Source organism: Aptenodytes patagonicus, chromosome 1, assembly GCF_965638725.1.
Source record: "Aptenodytes patagonicus chromosome 1, bAptPat1.pri.cur, whole genome shotgun sequence".
NCBI classification, from domain to species: domain Eukaryota; kingdom Metazoa; phylum Chordata; class Aves; order Sphenisciformes; family Spheniscidae; genus Aptenodytes; species Aptenodytes patagonicus.
This window is the reverse complement of record NC_134949.1, coordinates 54,857,871-54,870,835: the sequence shown is the minus strand read 5'-3', so window position 1 is coordinate 54,870,835 and position 12,965 is coordinate 54,857,871. Positions and strand designations below refer to the sequence as shown.

General features: G+C 52.7%; 1 protein-coding gene across 1 annotated transcript in view; it reads left to right on the top strand.

Annotated features, from left to right (window-relative positions):
* LOC143159165 (uncharacterized) overlaps positions 1–12,965 on the top strand; it is a 20,447-nt gene extending 7,482 nt beyond the window's left edge. The window contains exons 7-26 of the mRNA XM_076335610.1: positions 573–721; positions 878–939; positions 2,246–2,348; positions 2,468–2,529; positions 3,836–3,938; positions 4,058–4,119; positions 5,426–5,528; positions 5,648–5,709; positions 7,016–7,118; positions 7,238–7,317; positions 7,427–7,513; positions 8,563–8,715; positions 9,526–9,695; positions 9,896–9,989; positions 10,709–10,783; positions 11,019–11,296; positions 11,715–11,856; positions 12,209–12,260; positions 12,335–12,615; positions 12,770–12,965. Coding sequence (XP_076191725.1) covers positions 573–721; positions 878–939; positions 2,246–2,348; positions 2,468–2,529; positions 3,836–3,938; positions 4,058–4,119; positions 5,426–5,528; positions 5,648–5,709; positions 7,016–7,118; positions 7,238–7,317; positions 7,427–7,513; positions 8,563–8,715; positions 9,526–9,695; positions 9,896–9,989; positions 10,709–10,783; positions 11,019–11,296; positions 11,715–11,856; positions 12,209–12,260; positions 12,335–12,615; positions 12,770–12,796 — 2,248 coding nt within the window. The 3' untranslated portion in view covers positions 12,797–12,965. The remainder of the gene's footprint in view (positions 1–572; positions 722–877; positions 940–2,245; positions 2,349–2,467; positions 2,530–3,835; positions 3,939–4,057; positions 4,120–5,425; positions 5,529–5,647; positions 5,710–7,015; positions 7,119–7,237; positions 7,318–7,426; positions 7,514–8,562; positions 8,716–9,525; positions 9,696–9,895; positions 9,990–10,708; positions 10,784–11,018; positions 11,297–11,714; positions 11,857–12,208; positions 12,261–12,334; positions 12,616–12,769) is intronic.

Sequence of the window (12,965 nt, the reverse complement as noted above, 5' to 3'; positions counted from 1 at the left end):
TAACACTATGCAATGTACTTAACCCCTGCTGTGCTTGGAATGCAACCGCAATCTTTCTTGGCCTCTCGATATCCCACTTAGGAGCTCTCTAAACTCCCAGGTCCTCAGACTAACCATGGGAATTTCTGAAGCCCTTCAAAGTCAGGACTGGGCTTGAGGAGACGTTACCCCAGCTTGATGTGAAGAGTTGCTACAGCATTAGTATAGCATCCCGCTGAGGTAGAAGCCTTGTAGTTAGATGTCAGTCTGCCAGGGGTCTTGTTAATCTCACTGGCCCTCAAAACGGAGCGGGGGTTTTCAGATGAGACTGTAGCCAGCAGGGCTGAGTTACTCCATAGACAAGAATAGGCACCTGTAGCGTGAACATGCCTGTAGTGAGTATTTCAGTCTCCACTACTCTAGCAGTGCAGTAAGCTCTGTCTCTGTGTGTGTGTGTGTGTGTGTTACCCTTTACCAGCTGGCTATGAATATGGGGAGGATGGCTCATGAATGGCTGTTGCTCTTCCAGTAGAGAGTGTATGCAAGTGTGGAGGTATTTTTACTGAATGCATTTCCTTCCTTTCTCTATATAGTATTTATAACCAATGGGAGGAATTTGTGAACTGTGAAAGGACGGGTGAATGTTCTGCAGGAAGCACAGAAGGCCCAGCAGTACTTGACAGCTCTTGCTCTGGGACAACTGCTGACGTTCCCTTGGGCGCACCTGCAATGACCGGAGCAGGTACGATCCGCCACCGTGGAGGAGGTGACGAGGACAAATCACTAGGGCCTGTAGGAGAACGATAACCCGTCGATGGGACGCAGGGCTTGAGGGCTGGGGAGAAGCAGAGGGAAATAAGCACTCACAGCAGCATCGCGCTTCTTGCCTCCTTCGTAGGTGTCTTGCCAGCGGGAGGAGCAGAACAAGAGGAAGATGATGACTCCCCTTTTGATTCTGAGGTAGAATCATAGAATCGTTTAGGTCAGAAAAGACCCCTAAGATCATCGAGTGCAACCGTACACCTAACACTGCCGAGTCCAGCCCTAAACCGTGTCCCTAAGCGCCACGTATACTCATCTTCTAAAAGCCTCCGGGGATGGTGACTCAACCACTTCCCTGGGCAGCCTGTTCCAGTGCTTGACAACCCTTTCAGTGAAGAAATCTTGCCTAATATCCAACCCAAACCTCCCCTGGCCCAACCTGAGGCTGTTTCCAATTGTCCTATCACTTGCTACTTGGGAAAAGAGACCGACACCCACCTCGCTACAACCTCCTTTCAGGTAGTTGTAGAGAGCGATAAGGTGTGCCCTCAGCCTCCTTTCCTCCAGACTAAACAAGCCCCAGTTCCCTCAGCCGCTCCTCATAGGACCTGTTGTCTAGACCCTTCACCAGCTTCCTTGCTCTTCTTTGGACGCGCTCCAGCACCTCAATGTCTTTCTTGCAGTGAGGGGCCCAAAAAGCAAACACGGTAGTCGAGGTGCGGCCTCACCAGTGCCAAGTACAAAGGGACAATCGCTTCCCTAGTCCAGCTGGCCACGCTATTTCTGATCCAAGCCAGGATGCTATTGGCCGCCTTGGCCACCTGGGCACACTGCTGCTCATATTCAGCCGGCTGTCGACCAACGCCCCCAGGTCCTTTTCCGCTGGGCAGCTTTCCAGCCACTCTTCCCCTTCTCTGAAGGAGGCAGTGGGGCCCCACTGGGCTCGCTTGCTTCTGGGCTCGTTTCCCTCTGCTGCTGCTGCTGCTTCCGCCACACGCTCGTAACTGGGACCTTGACAGGCCGCTGCTGCAGGCAAGCTCTTCAGTTAGGACTGGGAGGAGGTGAGGTCAAGCTAATGACCCGGGTCTCCTAGCAGCTGGCTTTGGAGCTGGATTTCTAGTACAGGACTGAAGCGGTAAAGCTTCCCAACGGTTACAATCCTCTGATATCTAGAAGGCTGGCGCTGTGGGGATTGCTGGTTTTCCACCACACAGCTCCCGTCTCCGGATCCAGTCAGTGTCAACTGGTCGCCCGCAGGGCCTACAGTCTAGATGCGTAGCTGCTTCTGCCTAGGGCCTCTCTATCTTGGGCAGGTGTACTTCGGCCCCTTTTGAAAGCCCTGCTCAACAGAGATGCCTAACACGCTGCCTGCGTTTGCCCTTTTCGTTCTGCCCGTCACCTGTTACCACGTTACGCGTGTTGGCTGAAGCGGGAGCTTTGTGCGCGGAAACGGGTCGAGAAGGAGTCTGTGCCAGTTCTCACGCATGTCTTTTAAATTACGCAGACGGATTCTGAAGGTCCAAGGAAAGGGCCGGCCGGCGTGCTGCTTCCAGCTGCAGACAGACACGGAGCGTGCGTGCAGTCCGTTGCAGAGGCGCGCGGCAATGGTAATTTCCTGACGGACTAAATGGTTACCTCTGTAAGCTTCTCTGCAGTGAAGCAGATGGGGAAAAGCAGAGTGAAATAAGCACTCACAGCAGCATCGCGCTTCTTGCCTCCTTCGTAGGTGTCTTGCCAGCAGCAGGAGCAGAACAAGAGGAAGATGATGACTCCCCTTTTGATTCTGAGGTAGAATCATAGAATCGTTTAGGTCAGAAAAGACCCTTAAGATCATCGAGTGCAACCGTACACCTAACACTGCCGAGTCCAGCCCTAAACCGTGTCCCTAAGCGCCACGTATACTCATCTTCTAAAAGCCTCCGGGGATGGTGACTCAACCACTTCCCTGGGCAGCCTGTTCCAGTGCTTGACAACCCTTTCAGTGAAGAAATCTTGCCTAATATCCAACCCAAACCTCCCCTGGCCCAACCTGAGGCTGTTTCCAATTGTCCTATCACTTGCTACTTGGGAAAAGAGACCGACACCCACCTCGCTACAACCTCCTTTCAGGTAGTTGTAGAGAGCGATAAGGTGTGCCCTCAGCCTCCTTTCCTCCAGACTAAACAAGCCCCAGTTCCCTCAGCCGCTCCTCATAGGACCTGTTGTCTAGACCCTTCACCAGCTTCCTTGCTCTTCTTTGGACGCGCTCCAGCACCTCAATGTCTTTCTTGCAGTGAGGGGCCCAAAAAGCAAACACGGTAGTCGAGGTGCGGCCTCACCAGTGCCAAGTACAAAGGGACAATCGCTTCCCTAGTCCAGCTGGCCACGCTATTTCTGATCCAAGCCAGGATGCTATTGGCCGCCTTGGCCACCTGGGCACACTGCTGCTCATATTCAGCCGGCTGTCGACCAACGCCCCCAGGTCCTTTTCCGCTGGGCAGCTTTCCAGCCACTCTTCCCCTTCTCTGAAGGAGGCAGTGGGGCCCCACTGGGCTCGCTTGCTTCTGGGCTCGTTTCCCTCTGCTGCTGCTGCTGCTTCCGCCACACGCTCGTAACTGGGACCTTGACAGGCCGCTGCTGCAGGCAAGCTCTTCAGTTAGGACTGGGAGGAGGTGAGGTCAAGCTAATGACCCGGGTCTCCTAGCAGCTGGCTTTGGAGCTGGATTTCTAGTACAGGACTGAAGCGGTAAAGCTTCCCAACGGTTACAATCCTCTGATATCTAGAAGGCTGGCGCTGTGGGGATTGCTGGTTTTCCACCACACAGCTCCCGTCTCCGGATCCAGTCAGTGTCAACTGGTCGCCCGCAGGGCCTACAGTCTAGATGCGTAGCTGCTTCTGCCTAGGGCCTCTCTATCTTGGGCAGGTGTACTTCGGCCCCTTTTGAAAGCCCTGCTCAACAGAGATGCCTAACACGCTGCCTGCGTTTGCCCTTTTCGTTCTGCCCGTCACCTGTTACCACGTTACGCGTGTTGGCTGAAGCGGGAGCTTTGTGCGCGGAAACGGGTCGAGAAGGAGTCTGTGCCAGTTCTCACGCATGTCTTTTAAATTACGCAGACGGATTCTGAAGGTCCAAGGAAAGGGCCGGCCGGCGTGCTGCTTCCAGCTGCAGACAGACACGGAGCGTGCGTGCAGTCCGTTGCAGAGGCGCGCGGCAATGGTAATTTCCTGACGGACTAAATGGTTACCTCTGTAAGCTTCTCTGCAGTGAAGCAGATGGGGAAAAGCAGAGTGAAATAAGCACTCACAGCAGCATCGCGCTTCTTGCCTCCTTCATAGGTGTCTTGCCAGTGGGAGGAGCAGAACAAGAGGAAGATGATGACTCCCCTTTTGATTCTGAGGTAGAATCATAGAATCGTTTAGGTCAGAAAAGACCCTTAAGATCATCGAGTGCAACCGTACACCTAACACTGCCGAGTCCAGCCCTAAACCGTGTCCCTAAGCGCCACGTATACTCATCTTCTAAAAGCCTCCGGGGATGGTGACTCAACCACTTCCCTGGGCAGCCTGTTCCAGTGCTTGACAACCCTTTCAGTGAAGAAATCTTGCCTAATATCCAACCCAAACCTCCCCTGGCCCAACCTGAGGCTGTTTCCAATTGTCCTATCACTTGCTACTTGGGAAAAGAGACCGACACCCACCTCGCTACAACCTCCTTTCAGGTAGTTGTAGAGAGCGATAAGGTGTGCCCTCAGCCTCCTTTCCTCCAGACTAAACAAGCCCCAGTTCCCTCAGCCGCTCCTCATAGGACCTGTTGTCTAGACCCTTCACCAGCTTCCTTGCTCTTCTTTGGACGCGCTCCAGCACCTCAATGTCTTTCTTGCAGTGAGGGGCCCAAAAAGCAAACACGGTAGTCGAGGTGCGGCCTCACCAGTGCCAAGTACAAAGGGACAATCGCTTCCCTAGTCCAGCTGGCCACGCTATTTCTGATCCAAGCCAGGATGCTATTGGCCGCCTTGGCCACCTGGGCACACTGCTGCTCATATTCAGCCGGCTGTCGACCAACGCCCCCAGGTCCTTTTCCGCTGGGCAGCTTTCCAGCCACTCTTCCCCTTCTCTGAAGGAGGCAGTGGGGCCCCACTGGGCTCGCTTGCTTCTGGGCTCGTTTCCCTCTGCTGCTGCTGCTGCTTCCGCCACACGCTCGTAACTGGGACCTTGACAGGCCGCTGCTGCAGGCAAGCTCTTCAGTTAGGACTGGGAGGAGGTGAGGTCAAGCTAATGACCCGGGTCTCCTAGCAGCTGGCTTTGGAGCTGGATTTCTAGTACAGGACTGAAGCGGTAAAGCTTCCCAACGGTTACAATCCTCTGATATCTAGAAGGCTGGCGCTGTGGGGATTGCTGGTTTTCCACCACACAGCTCCCGTCTCCGGATCCAGTCAGTGTCAACTGGTCGCCCGCAGGGCCTACAGTCTAGATGCGTAGCTGCTTCTGCCTAGGGCCTCTCTATCTTGGGCAGGTGTACTTCGGCCCCTTTTGAAAGCCCTGCTCAACAGAGATGCCTAACACGCTGCCTGCGTTTGCCCTTTTCGTTCTGCCCGTCACCTGTTACCACGTTACGCGTGTTGGCTGAAGCGGGAGCTTTGTGCGCGGAAACGGGTCGAGAAGGAGTCTGTGCCAGTTCTCACGCATGTCTTTTAAATTACGCAGACGGATTCTGAAGGTCCAAGGAAAGGGCCGGCCGGCGTGCTGCTTCCAGCTGCAGACAGACACGGAGCGTGCGTGCAGTCCGTTGCAGAGGCGCGCGGCAATGGTAATTTCCTGACGGACTAAATGGTTACCTCTGTAAGCTTCTCTGCAGTGAAGCAGATGGGGAAAAGCAGAGTGAAATAAGCACTCACAGCAGCATCGCGCTTCTTGCCTCCTTCGTAGGTGTCTTGCCAGTGGGAGGAGCAGAACAAGAGGAAGATGATGACTCCCCTTTTGATTCTGAGGTAGAATCATAGAATCGTTTAGGTCAGAAAAGACCCTTAAGATCATCGAGTGCAACCGTACACCTAACACTGCCGAGTCCAGCCCTAAACCGTGTCCCTAAGCGCCACGTATACTCATCTTCTAAAAGCCTCCGGGGATGGTGACTCAACCACTTCCCTGGGCAGCCTGTTCCAGTGCTTGACAACCCTTTCAGTGAAGAAATCTTGCCTAATATCCAACCCAAACCTCCCCTGGCCCAACCTGAGGCTGTTTCCAATTGTCCTATCACTTGCTACTTGGGAAAAGAGACCGACACCCACCTCGCTACAACCTCCTTTCAGGTAGTTGTAGAGAGCGATAAGGTGTGCCCTCAGCCTCCTTTCCTCCAGACTAAACAAGCCCCAGTTCCCTCAGCCGCTCCTCATAGGACCTGTTGTCTAGACCCTTCACCAGCTTCCTTGCTCTTCTTTGGACGCGCTCCAGCACCTCAATGTCTTTCTTGCAGTGAGGGGCCCAAAAAGCAAACACGGTAGTCGAGGTGCGGCCTCACCAGTGCCAAGTACAAAGGGACAATCGCTTCCCTAGTCCAGCTGGCCACGCTATTTCTGATCCAAGCCAGGATGCTATTGGCCGCCTTGGCCACCTGGGCACACTGCTGCTCATATTCAGCCGGCTGTCGACCAACGCCCCCAGGTCCTTTTCCGCTGGGCAGCTTTCCAGCCACTCTTCCCCTTCTCTGAAGGAGGCAGTGGGGCCCCACTGGGCTCGCTTGCTTCTGGGCTCGTTTCCCTCTGCTGCTGCTGCTGCTTCCGCCACACGCTCGTAACTGGGACCTTGACAGGCCGCTGCTGCAGGCAAGCTCTTCAGTTAGGACTGGGAGGAGGTGAGGTCAAGCTAATGACCCGGGTCTCCTAGCAGCTGGCTTTGGAGCTGGATTTCTAGTACAGGACTGAAGCGGTAAAGCTTCCCAACGGTTACAATCCTCTGATATCTAGAAGGCTGGCGCTGTGGGGATTGCTGGTTTTCCACCACACAGCTCCCGTCTCCGGATCCAGTCAGTGTCAACTGGTCGCCCGCAGGGCCTACAGTCTAGATGCGTAGCTGCTTCTGCCTAGGGCCTCTCTATCTTGGGCAGGTGTACTTCGGCCCCTTTTGAAAGCCCTGCTCAACAGAGATGCCTAACACGCTGCCTGCGTTTGCCCTTTTCGTTCTGCCCGTCACCTGTTACCACGTTACGCGTGTTGGCTGAAGCGGGAGCTTTGTGCGTGGAAACGGGTCGAGAAGGAGTCTGTGCCAGTTCTCACGCATGTCTTTTAAATTACGCAGACGGATTCTGAAGGTCCAAGGAAAGGGCCGGCCGGCGTGCTGCTTCCAGCTGCAGACAGACACGGAGCGTGCGTGCAGTCCGTTGCAGAGGCGCGCGGCAATGGTAATTTCCTGACGGACTAAATGGTTACCTTTGTAAGCTTCTCTGCAGTGAAGCAGATGGGGAAAAGCAGAGTGAAATAAGCACTCACAGCAGCATCGCGCTTCTTGCCTCCTTCATAGGTGTCTTGCCAGTGGGAGGAGCAGAACAACTGGAAGATTTTGACTCCTCTTCTGAGAATGAGGTGCTTTCTCTTCCGGAGGTAATGCAGAAGTCCCGCATCTGTAGCCCTGGTGCTGAAATGCAGTGTCATGCTGCAGTGTTGCTGGGGATTCCTTTCCCCACTGTCTGACTGTCTGTCTGTGTTCTAGCTCGCTCAGGTTACTGCACTGGGGAGAGAAGAGCATCAGCTAAAGAAGGATGCTTCAACTCAAGCAGATTGTCAAGGCGACAGACAGGTGACTCTAATAGAGGCTGATGCAGATATCTGTAAATAGAACCTGTCAGTGTACGGAGAGCTGTTCTTGCTGCCGAGTTCATTTTGGAGTGCTGCTGAGAGGAGGTTATTGAATCTGGACCTGAAGCGTATTTCCGACCTCATTTTCTTCCCGTTGTGAAGCAGAAGGTCTGCATAAAGAGGGAACACAGTGGGTTGGAAAAAAGCACGTGCGCAGACTCTCAGCCTGTGTTCCAAGGAGAAGAATGCTTAAGCCTTTTCTCTGTATTAGGAAGGGGAAAGTCTCATGAAGAGCTGCCGATAGTTTGGATGTGCGCAGCTGAGAAAGATGCCTGCAGCTGCCTGCTGGTGGCGGCCAAAATCTCTTATCTTTGAATTCACTGAGTCATAGAAGCATGGAATGGTTTGGGCTGGAAGGGTCCTTTAAAGGTCATCTCGCCCAACCCCCTGCCGTGGGCAGGGACATCTTCCACTAGATCAGGTTGCTCAAAGCCCCGTCCAACCTGACTTTGAACACTTCCAGGGATGGGGCATCCACAACTTCTCTGGGCAACCTGGTCCAGCGTCCCACCACCCTTGCTGCAAAAAATGTCTTCCTTATGTCCAATCTAAGTCTACCCTCTTGTAGTTTAAAACCGTTGCCCCTTGTCCTACCGCTACAGGCCTTGGTAAAAAGTCTCTCTCCGCCTTTCTATATTGGAAGGCTGCAATAAGGTCTCCCCAGAGCCTCCTCTTCCCCAGGCTGAACAACCCCAGCTCTCTCAGCCTTTCTTCATGGGAGAGGTCTTTCAGCCCTCTGATCATTTTTGTGGCCCTCCTCTGGACCCGCTCTAACAAGTCCATGTCTTCCTTGTGCTGCGGACCCCAGAGCTGGATGCAGTACTCCAGGTGGGGTCTCACGAGAGCGGAGTAGAAGGGAGGAATCACCTCCCTCGACCTGCTGGCCACCCTGCAGACCGATCTAATGATATAATCCCATGAGTAAAAGCATCTCTCATGTTGTCATCTTCTTACTGATGTCTCCATGCTCATGGAACACTGTTTCTTTAGAGGTGGGTCAGGCAGCTGCAGCAGGGGCTTGCCGACGCTCTCAAAAAGAACTCCCTGGCAGAAGCTTCACTTGAAGCTAAGAAGCGCTACAGCAGGGACCTGCAGGAACAGAAACTGCAGTTGCAGAAGGAACTGGACAGGTCTAAAGCTAAGGTATGGAGAAAGCCTGTCTCTTGTCTCTTGGCAGGGGCCCAGGCCTCTGTTGTAGCAAACCAGAGCGGGGAACTGATCCCTTTCTTGGGCGTTTTCTGTAACCCGGGGTGGTTCAGGGTGCGGCTAGCTGTGACGAGGGGGCTGGGAGGGAACAGCACTGCTGCCTTTGGTGCCTGCCTGTTTGCACCGCTTGAAGTTAACAGTGGAGGGCTGCGCTAAGGTGGTCTTAGTACACTAGGCAACTTTGCAACAGGAGTAGATGAGTGACAGGTAAGTGACTCGCCTTGTTTTATAAGCCTGGCGCCTACGATTAGAAAGGTCGCTAACCGTGAAGCCACTTTGTCCTTAATTGGAGAAGGGTGTGTGTATTCCTTTCAAAAAGCTATTTCTCAAGTTTCACGGAGCACGTGTATGTGCTGCTTCTCTTGGGTTTGGCAAAGCGGAGCGTGTGCTGACGGAGAAAGAGTAGGCACACTGGAGTGTTGCGCTGGTGCTTTTTTGTATTCCCTCGTCACATCATCATTGTTATGGAGTTGCAAAGTCACTGTAGGAGCAGGAGGAGCTTCTAACCGTGTTGGAGCAGCCAACAAGGGGCTACAAAGAGTGTTCAGAGTCCTTGAGAGAGGAGGAGGAGTGTTGTGGCAGCGTTTAGGAAACGCTGTAGGAAATCAGTGTAGACGTAGGAGAGGGGCCAGTATAAAAGATGAAGAAGTAACATGGGTTTTGAGAGTCGACGTGAGAGTCAAAGCAGTCCACTCCTTTTTATCAAACCTAAGCTGACTACTGGGGATTCTTCTTGTGGTTTGACAGCTGCAGGAATTGAAAGAACGGCGTACCCAGACTGAGTGTTATGCCGAGTCCCTGAAGAACGCCATAAAGAATAAAAAGAGGGAACTAACAACTTCCAGGAAAATGCAGGGCCTTCTGGTCACGTCTTCTCGAACTGCGGCTATCCCAGAGCTGAAAGAACGCATGCAACGGTAAGGAAGTAACACAGTGGAGCAAGGCTCCGCTTTCTGCGATTGTGTGAAAACAACAGGACTGTCTTCTTGCATCCCAGCAAGACAGTAATACACGATTTCCAAAGGTGCTCTTGTTTTAGATGGGGTTCTTTCACACTCTTCTTTTGGGATTTGTGCTCTTGTGGACTTCTGCGGTAAGGCCTGTACTTCTTTTTCAGGCTCCAAGTGGGAAAGGCCAGGCTGGAAGCCACAGCCCAGCAACAAGCCAAGACCATTGAAGCCCTTGAGAAAGTCCTGCAAGCCTCTGCCTCAGTAAGCTAGTCAGAGCCTTCCCTTTTCATGAGCTACAGAGCCTAGTTCCGTATTCACGTGGGGAAATTTTAAGATGAGGTTTTCCTGGAGAGCCTCTAGGAGAGATCAGTTCCTCTGTTCTACTGACTATAGGCTGCTCTGGAAGTCCTGCTGGCCCACTCCCCAGCTTTCTGGCTTTGCGAGTTGTCCCATGAGACCATAGCAAGTCCTACTTAACGCCGTCTTTGTTAAGGAGTTGACAGTAATGCACTGGCTTAAGTATTTTCTGCTTTAGACCAGTCGTGAGGTTGAGACCTCAGGCAGCACTTCAGACAGTCACGCAGTAGAGGGATTTGGTACCCTCGGTTGCGGACTTTCCTTGGGCTCTAGTGGTGCCGAGCGCCTCATCCTGGAGGCCTGACTGGCATCGTCAGACTGTGACAGGACTTCTTCAGTTGCCTGTACTCTGGTCACCTTCCCGTTTTAGTGATTATGGATTCCTTGTCCAGAAGGTGTGGGTCCATAATGCAACGAGGAGACCTCCAAAGATGAAAATCCGCAACTAGTAAGGGAACGACACCTCCATAGGCAGTATTTTGTGTGCTCGGGTGGCGTTGCGGGGCAGGCAAACACTGCGTTGTACTGATGCTGCCAAGAGAAGAAGAAAGGCCGTGAGGTGTGACCTTCGGTCGGGAAAGTCCTAGCGTGACTTCTTTTTTCTTCTTTTAATGCTGCTGTAGGCTCGTAAGGGCCTGGAGGACTTGATAACTGGCTTTCAGACAACACGGACTGCAAAGGAACACCAACATTGGCAGGTATATGAACGGCTTCCGGGAATGACTGGTTTTAGTCTTTGAATTTCTTGTGGGCAGGTAATTTATGAAAAGATCCGGTGGGCTGTGGGGAACCCCCCAGGTTTTTGGGCAGGGCACCCTCAGGGGAAAAGTCTATACGTTTCCTCATTCCCCTGGTGCTACTGCGTTTTGAATCTGCTTGGTGGACAATATGCGGGGCACTTGCGCTCATCGGCACGATTCCTTGGATGGGTAGGCCGTGTGCTGTGGACTGGAGAGAGGTCTGTGGTTGAGAGCTGCGAGAGGAGACTGGACCTGGGAGATCCGTGTTATCTTCTTTGTGGAGAACACTGTCTGCACGTGCTGCATATGCATCCCGTTCCTGTGCTCTGCGTGTGATGTATCTTTTCTATTTGGAAAGCGTGGGAGTGAAAGCAAGGAAGTGAAGAAGCTGGCCAAGATGAAATGCCGATCAGAAGCGCTTCTGGACGAAATGCGGGGAAGGAACGTCGCACTGGAGGAAGAATGTACCAGGCATGGCTTTTTAGTGCTTTAAAGAAATATCACGTTGTGTAGAAGTCAAGCTTTACTGAACTCTAACGTAAAAGCATGTACATAACCGTTTGTGAGCAAATTCAAGTCTCGCATTCCATCTTGCAAGGGGCTTCTGTGCTTGAGCCTATGGTTTTAAAAAGCTGCAAAAGGCCTTGCAAATGCAGGCTGCCGGCAGTTCTGGGAGGGAGGGAAGGAAGTCTCGTCTTCCTCCGTTCAGGTAAACTTTGGGCCCTCCAAGTGACGTGTGGCACTGGAGGGCTGGCTGTTGTCAGCAATTCTTGGCCTGTCGAGCATGTTACAGATGAAGCACGCCACGGCTGTGCCGCTTACATAAGAGTACGTGAAAAAGGCCGACCGTTGCTTCGCCTCACGCTTCCCTTACTAATTTGCTGTGCAGGTTGAAGATGCTTCTGGAGGGACTTCGGACAAAGCTGATGGCATATGCGGGGAGAAAGAGAGAGTCCCAGCTCAGTTCCCGGGGGGAGATGGAGAACAGCTGTTCTGAGGTGGCCAACGAAGTTGGTAAACAAAGAAGAAAGGTGAGCTCTGGTTTGTTTGGTGGATTTGAGGTGATTATTTTTTTCTGCTGGAACCCGTACGATTCTTTTCCTATACTTTTTTTCCGTGTTGCTAATTATCTGTTGGCTGTATTTTGCAATTGATTGACTTCTCTCGAGGCTCCTGCTGCTGCTGTAGCAGTAGATGGTGATGATGGTGATGAACACGGAGGTAGTTACCGTGATGGGTAAAAACCATGAGCCAGGAGTCCCAGCAGGGCTGCTGAGCTCAATGGCCTCACCGACCAGGACGCGGTCCCAGGGGCCCCGAGCGAGAAGAAGCGGAGCTGGTCACCGTACATCAAGATTTTAATACATTTTAATACTCTGTCAGCAGGTGACGAATGCAGTCTCGACGGACCCCCACCTTACGGATTGCCACAGAAGTGGGTAACTTGAGAGCTCTCTCTTTGAGTTCCTTTTGTTTTGCTGCCTACAAGTTGGTGACATTTCCCAACAGCTGGAGATGCAGTCAAAAAAACGCATGCAGCGGGCAAGATAAAACCAGGACCTGCGAGAACAGTTGTCCACTCCGCGTGGGACTCGGGAAGAACCAGGGCAGAACCAGGGCTTAACCCCAGAAGCCGTTGGGAGACTAGCATGGTGGGTCACAGCCAACTACAGCAGTCTAAAAGAGAGACGGGAGAAAGAGCTGGCCAAGAAATAAGGCAAAAACCGCAAGAAGTTGATCCCTATGTCCATGTAACGCAATTTTCCACGTGCGTCTGTAGCCCAAAGGCTGTAAGTTTGTTGTCGACACGTTTGAGTGTTTGGTTTTCGGTATCTGGATCTGCGCGTTAGTGCTGTGCTTCCAGGACCCACCTTCCAGCGCCGCCTTTGGCCCAGCCTGCTGTAAAACTAACACACAGCCTTTTCTTTTCCTGCCCTTCCACAGTCACAGCTGAACCTCCAACACGGTTAGCGATGAGAAGATGCTGGAGCAGAGGAAGTGCCAGTGCCAGAAAACAGAGTGCTCACAGGGAGATGAATGAAGCCTGGAAACCTTTGCCTTCCACCTTGTGCAGCCGCTACCCTGCATCTAATTCCAAGTGTTCTGTTGCAGCTTGGTACTTAATAAACTGCGTCATCTA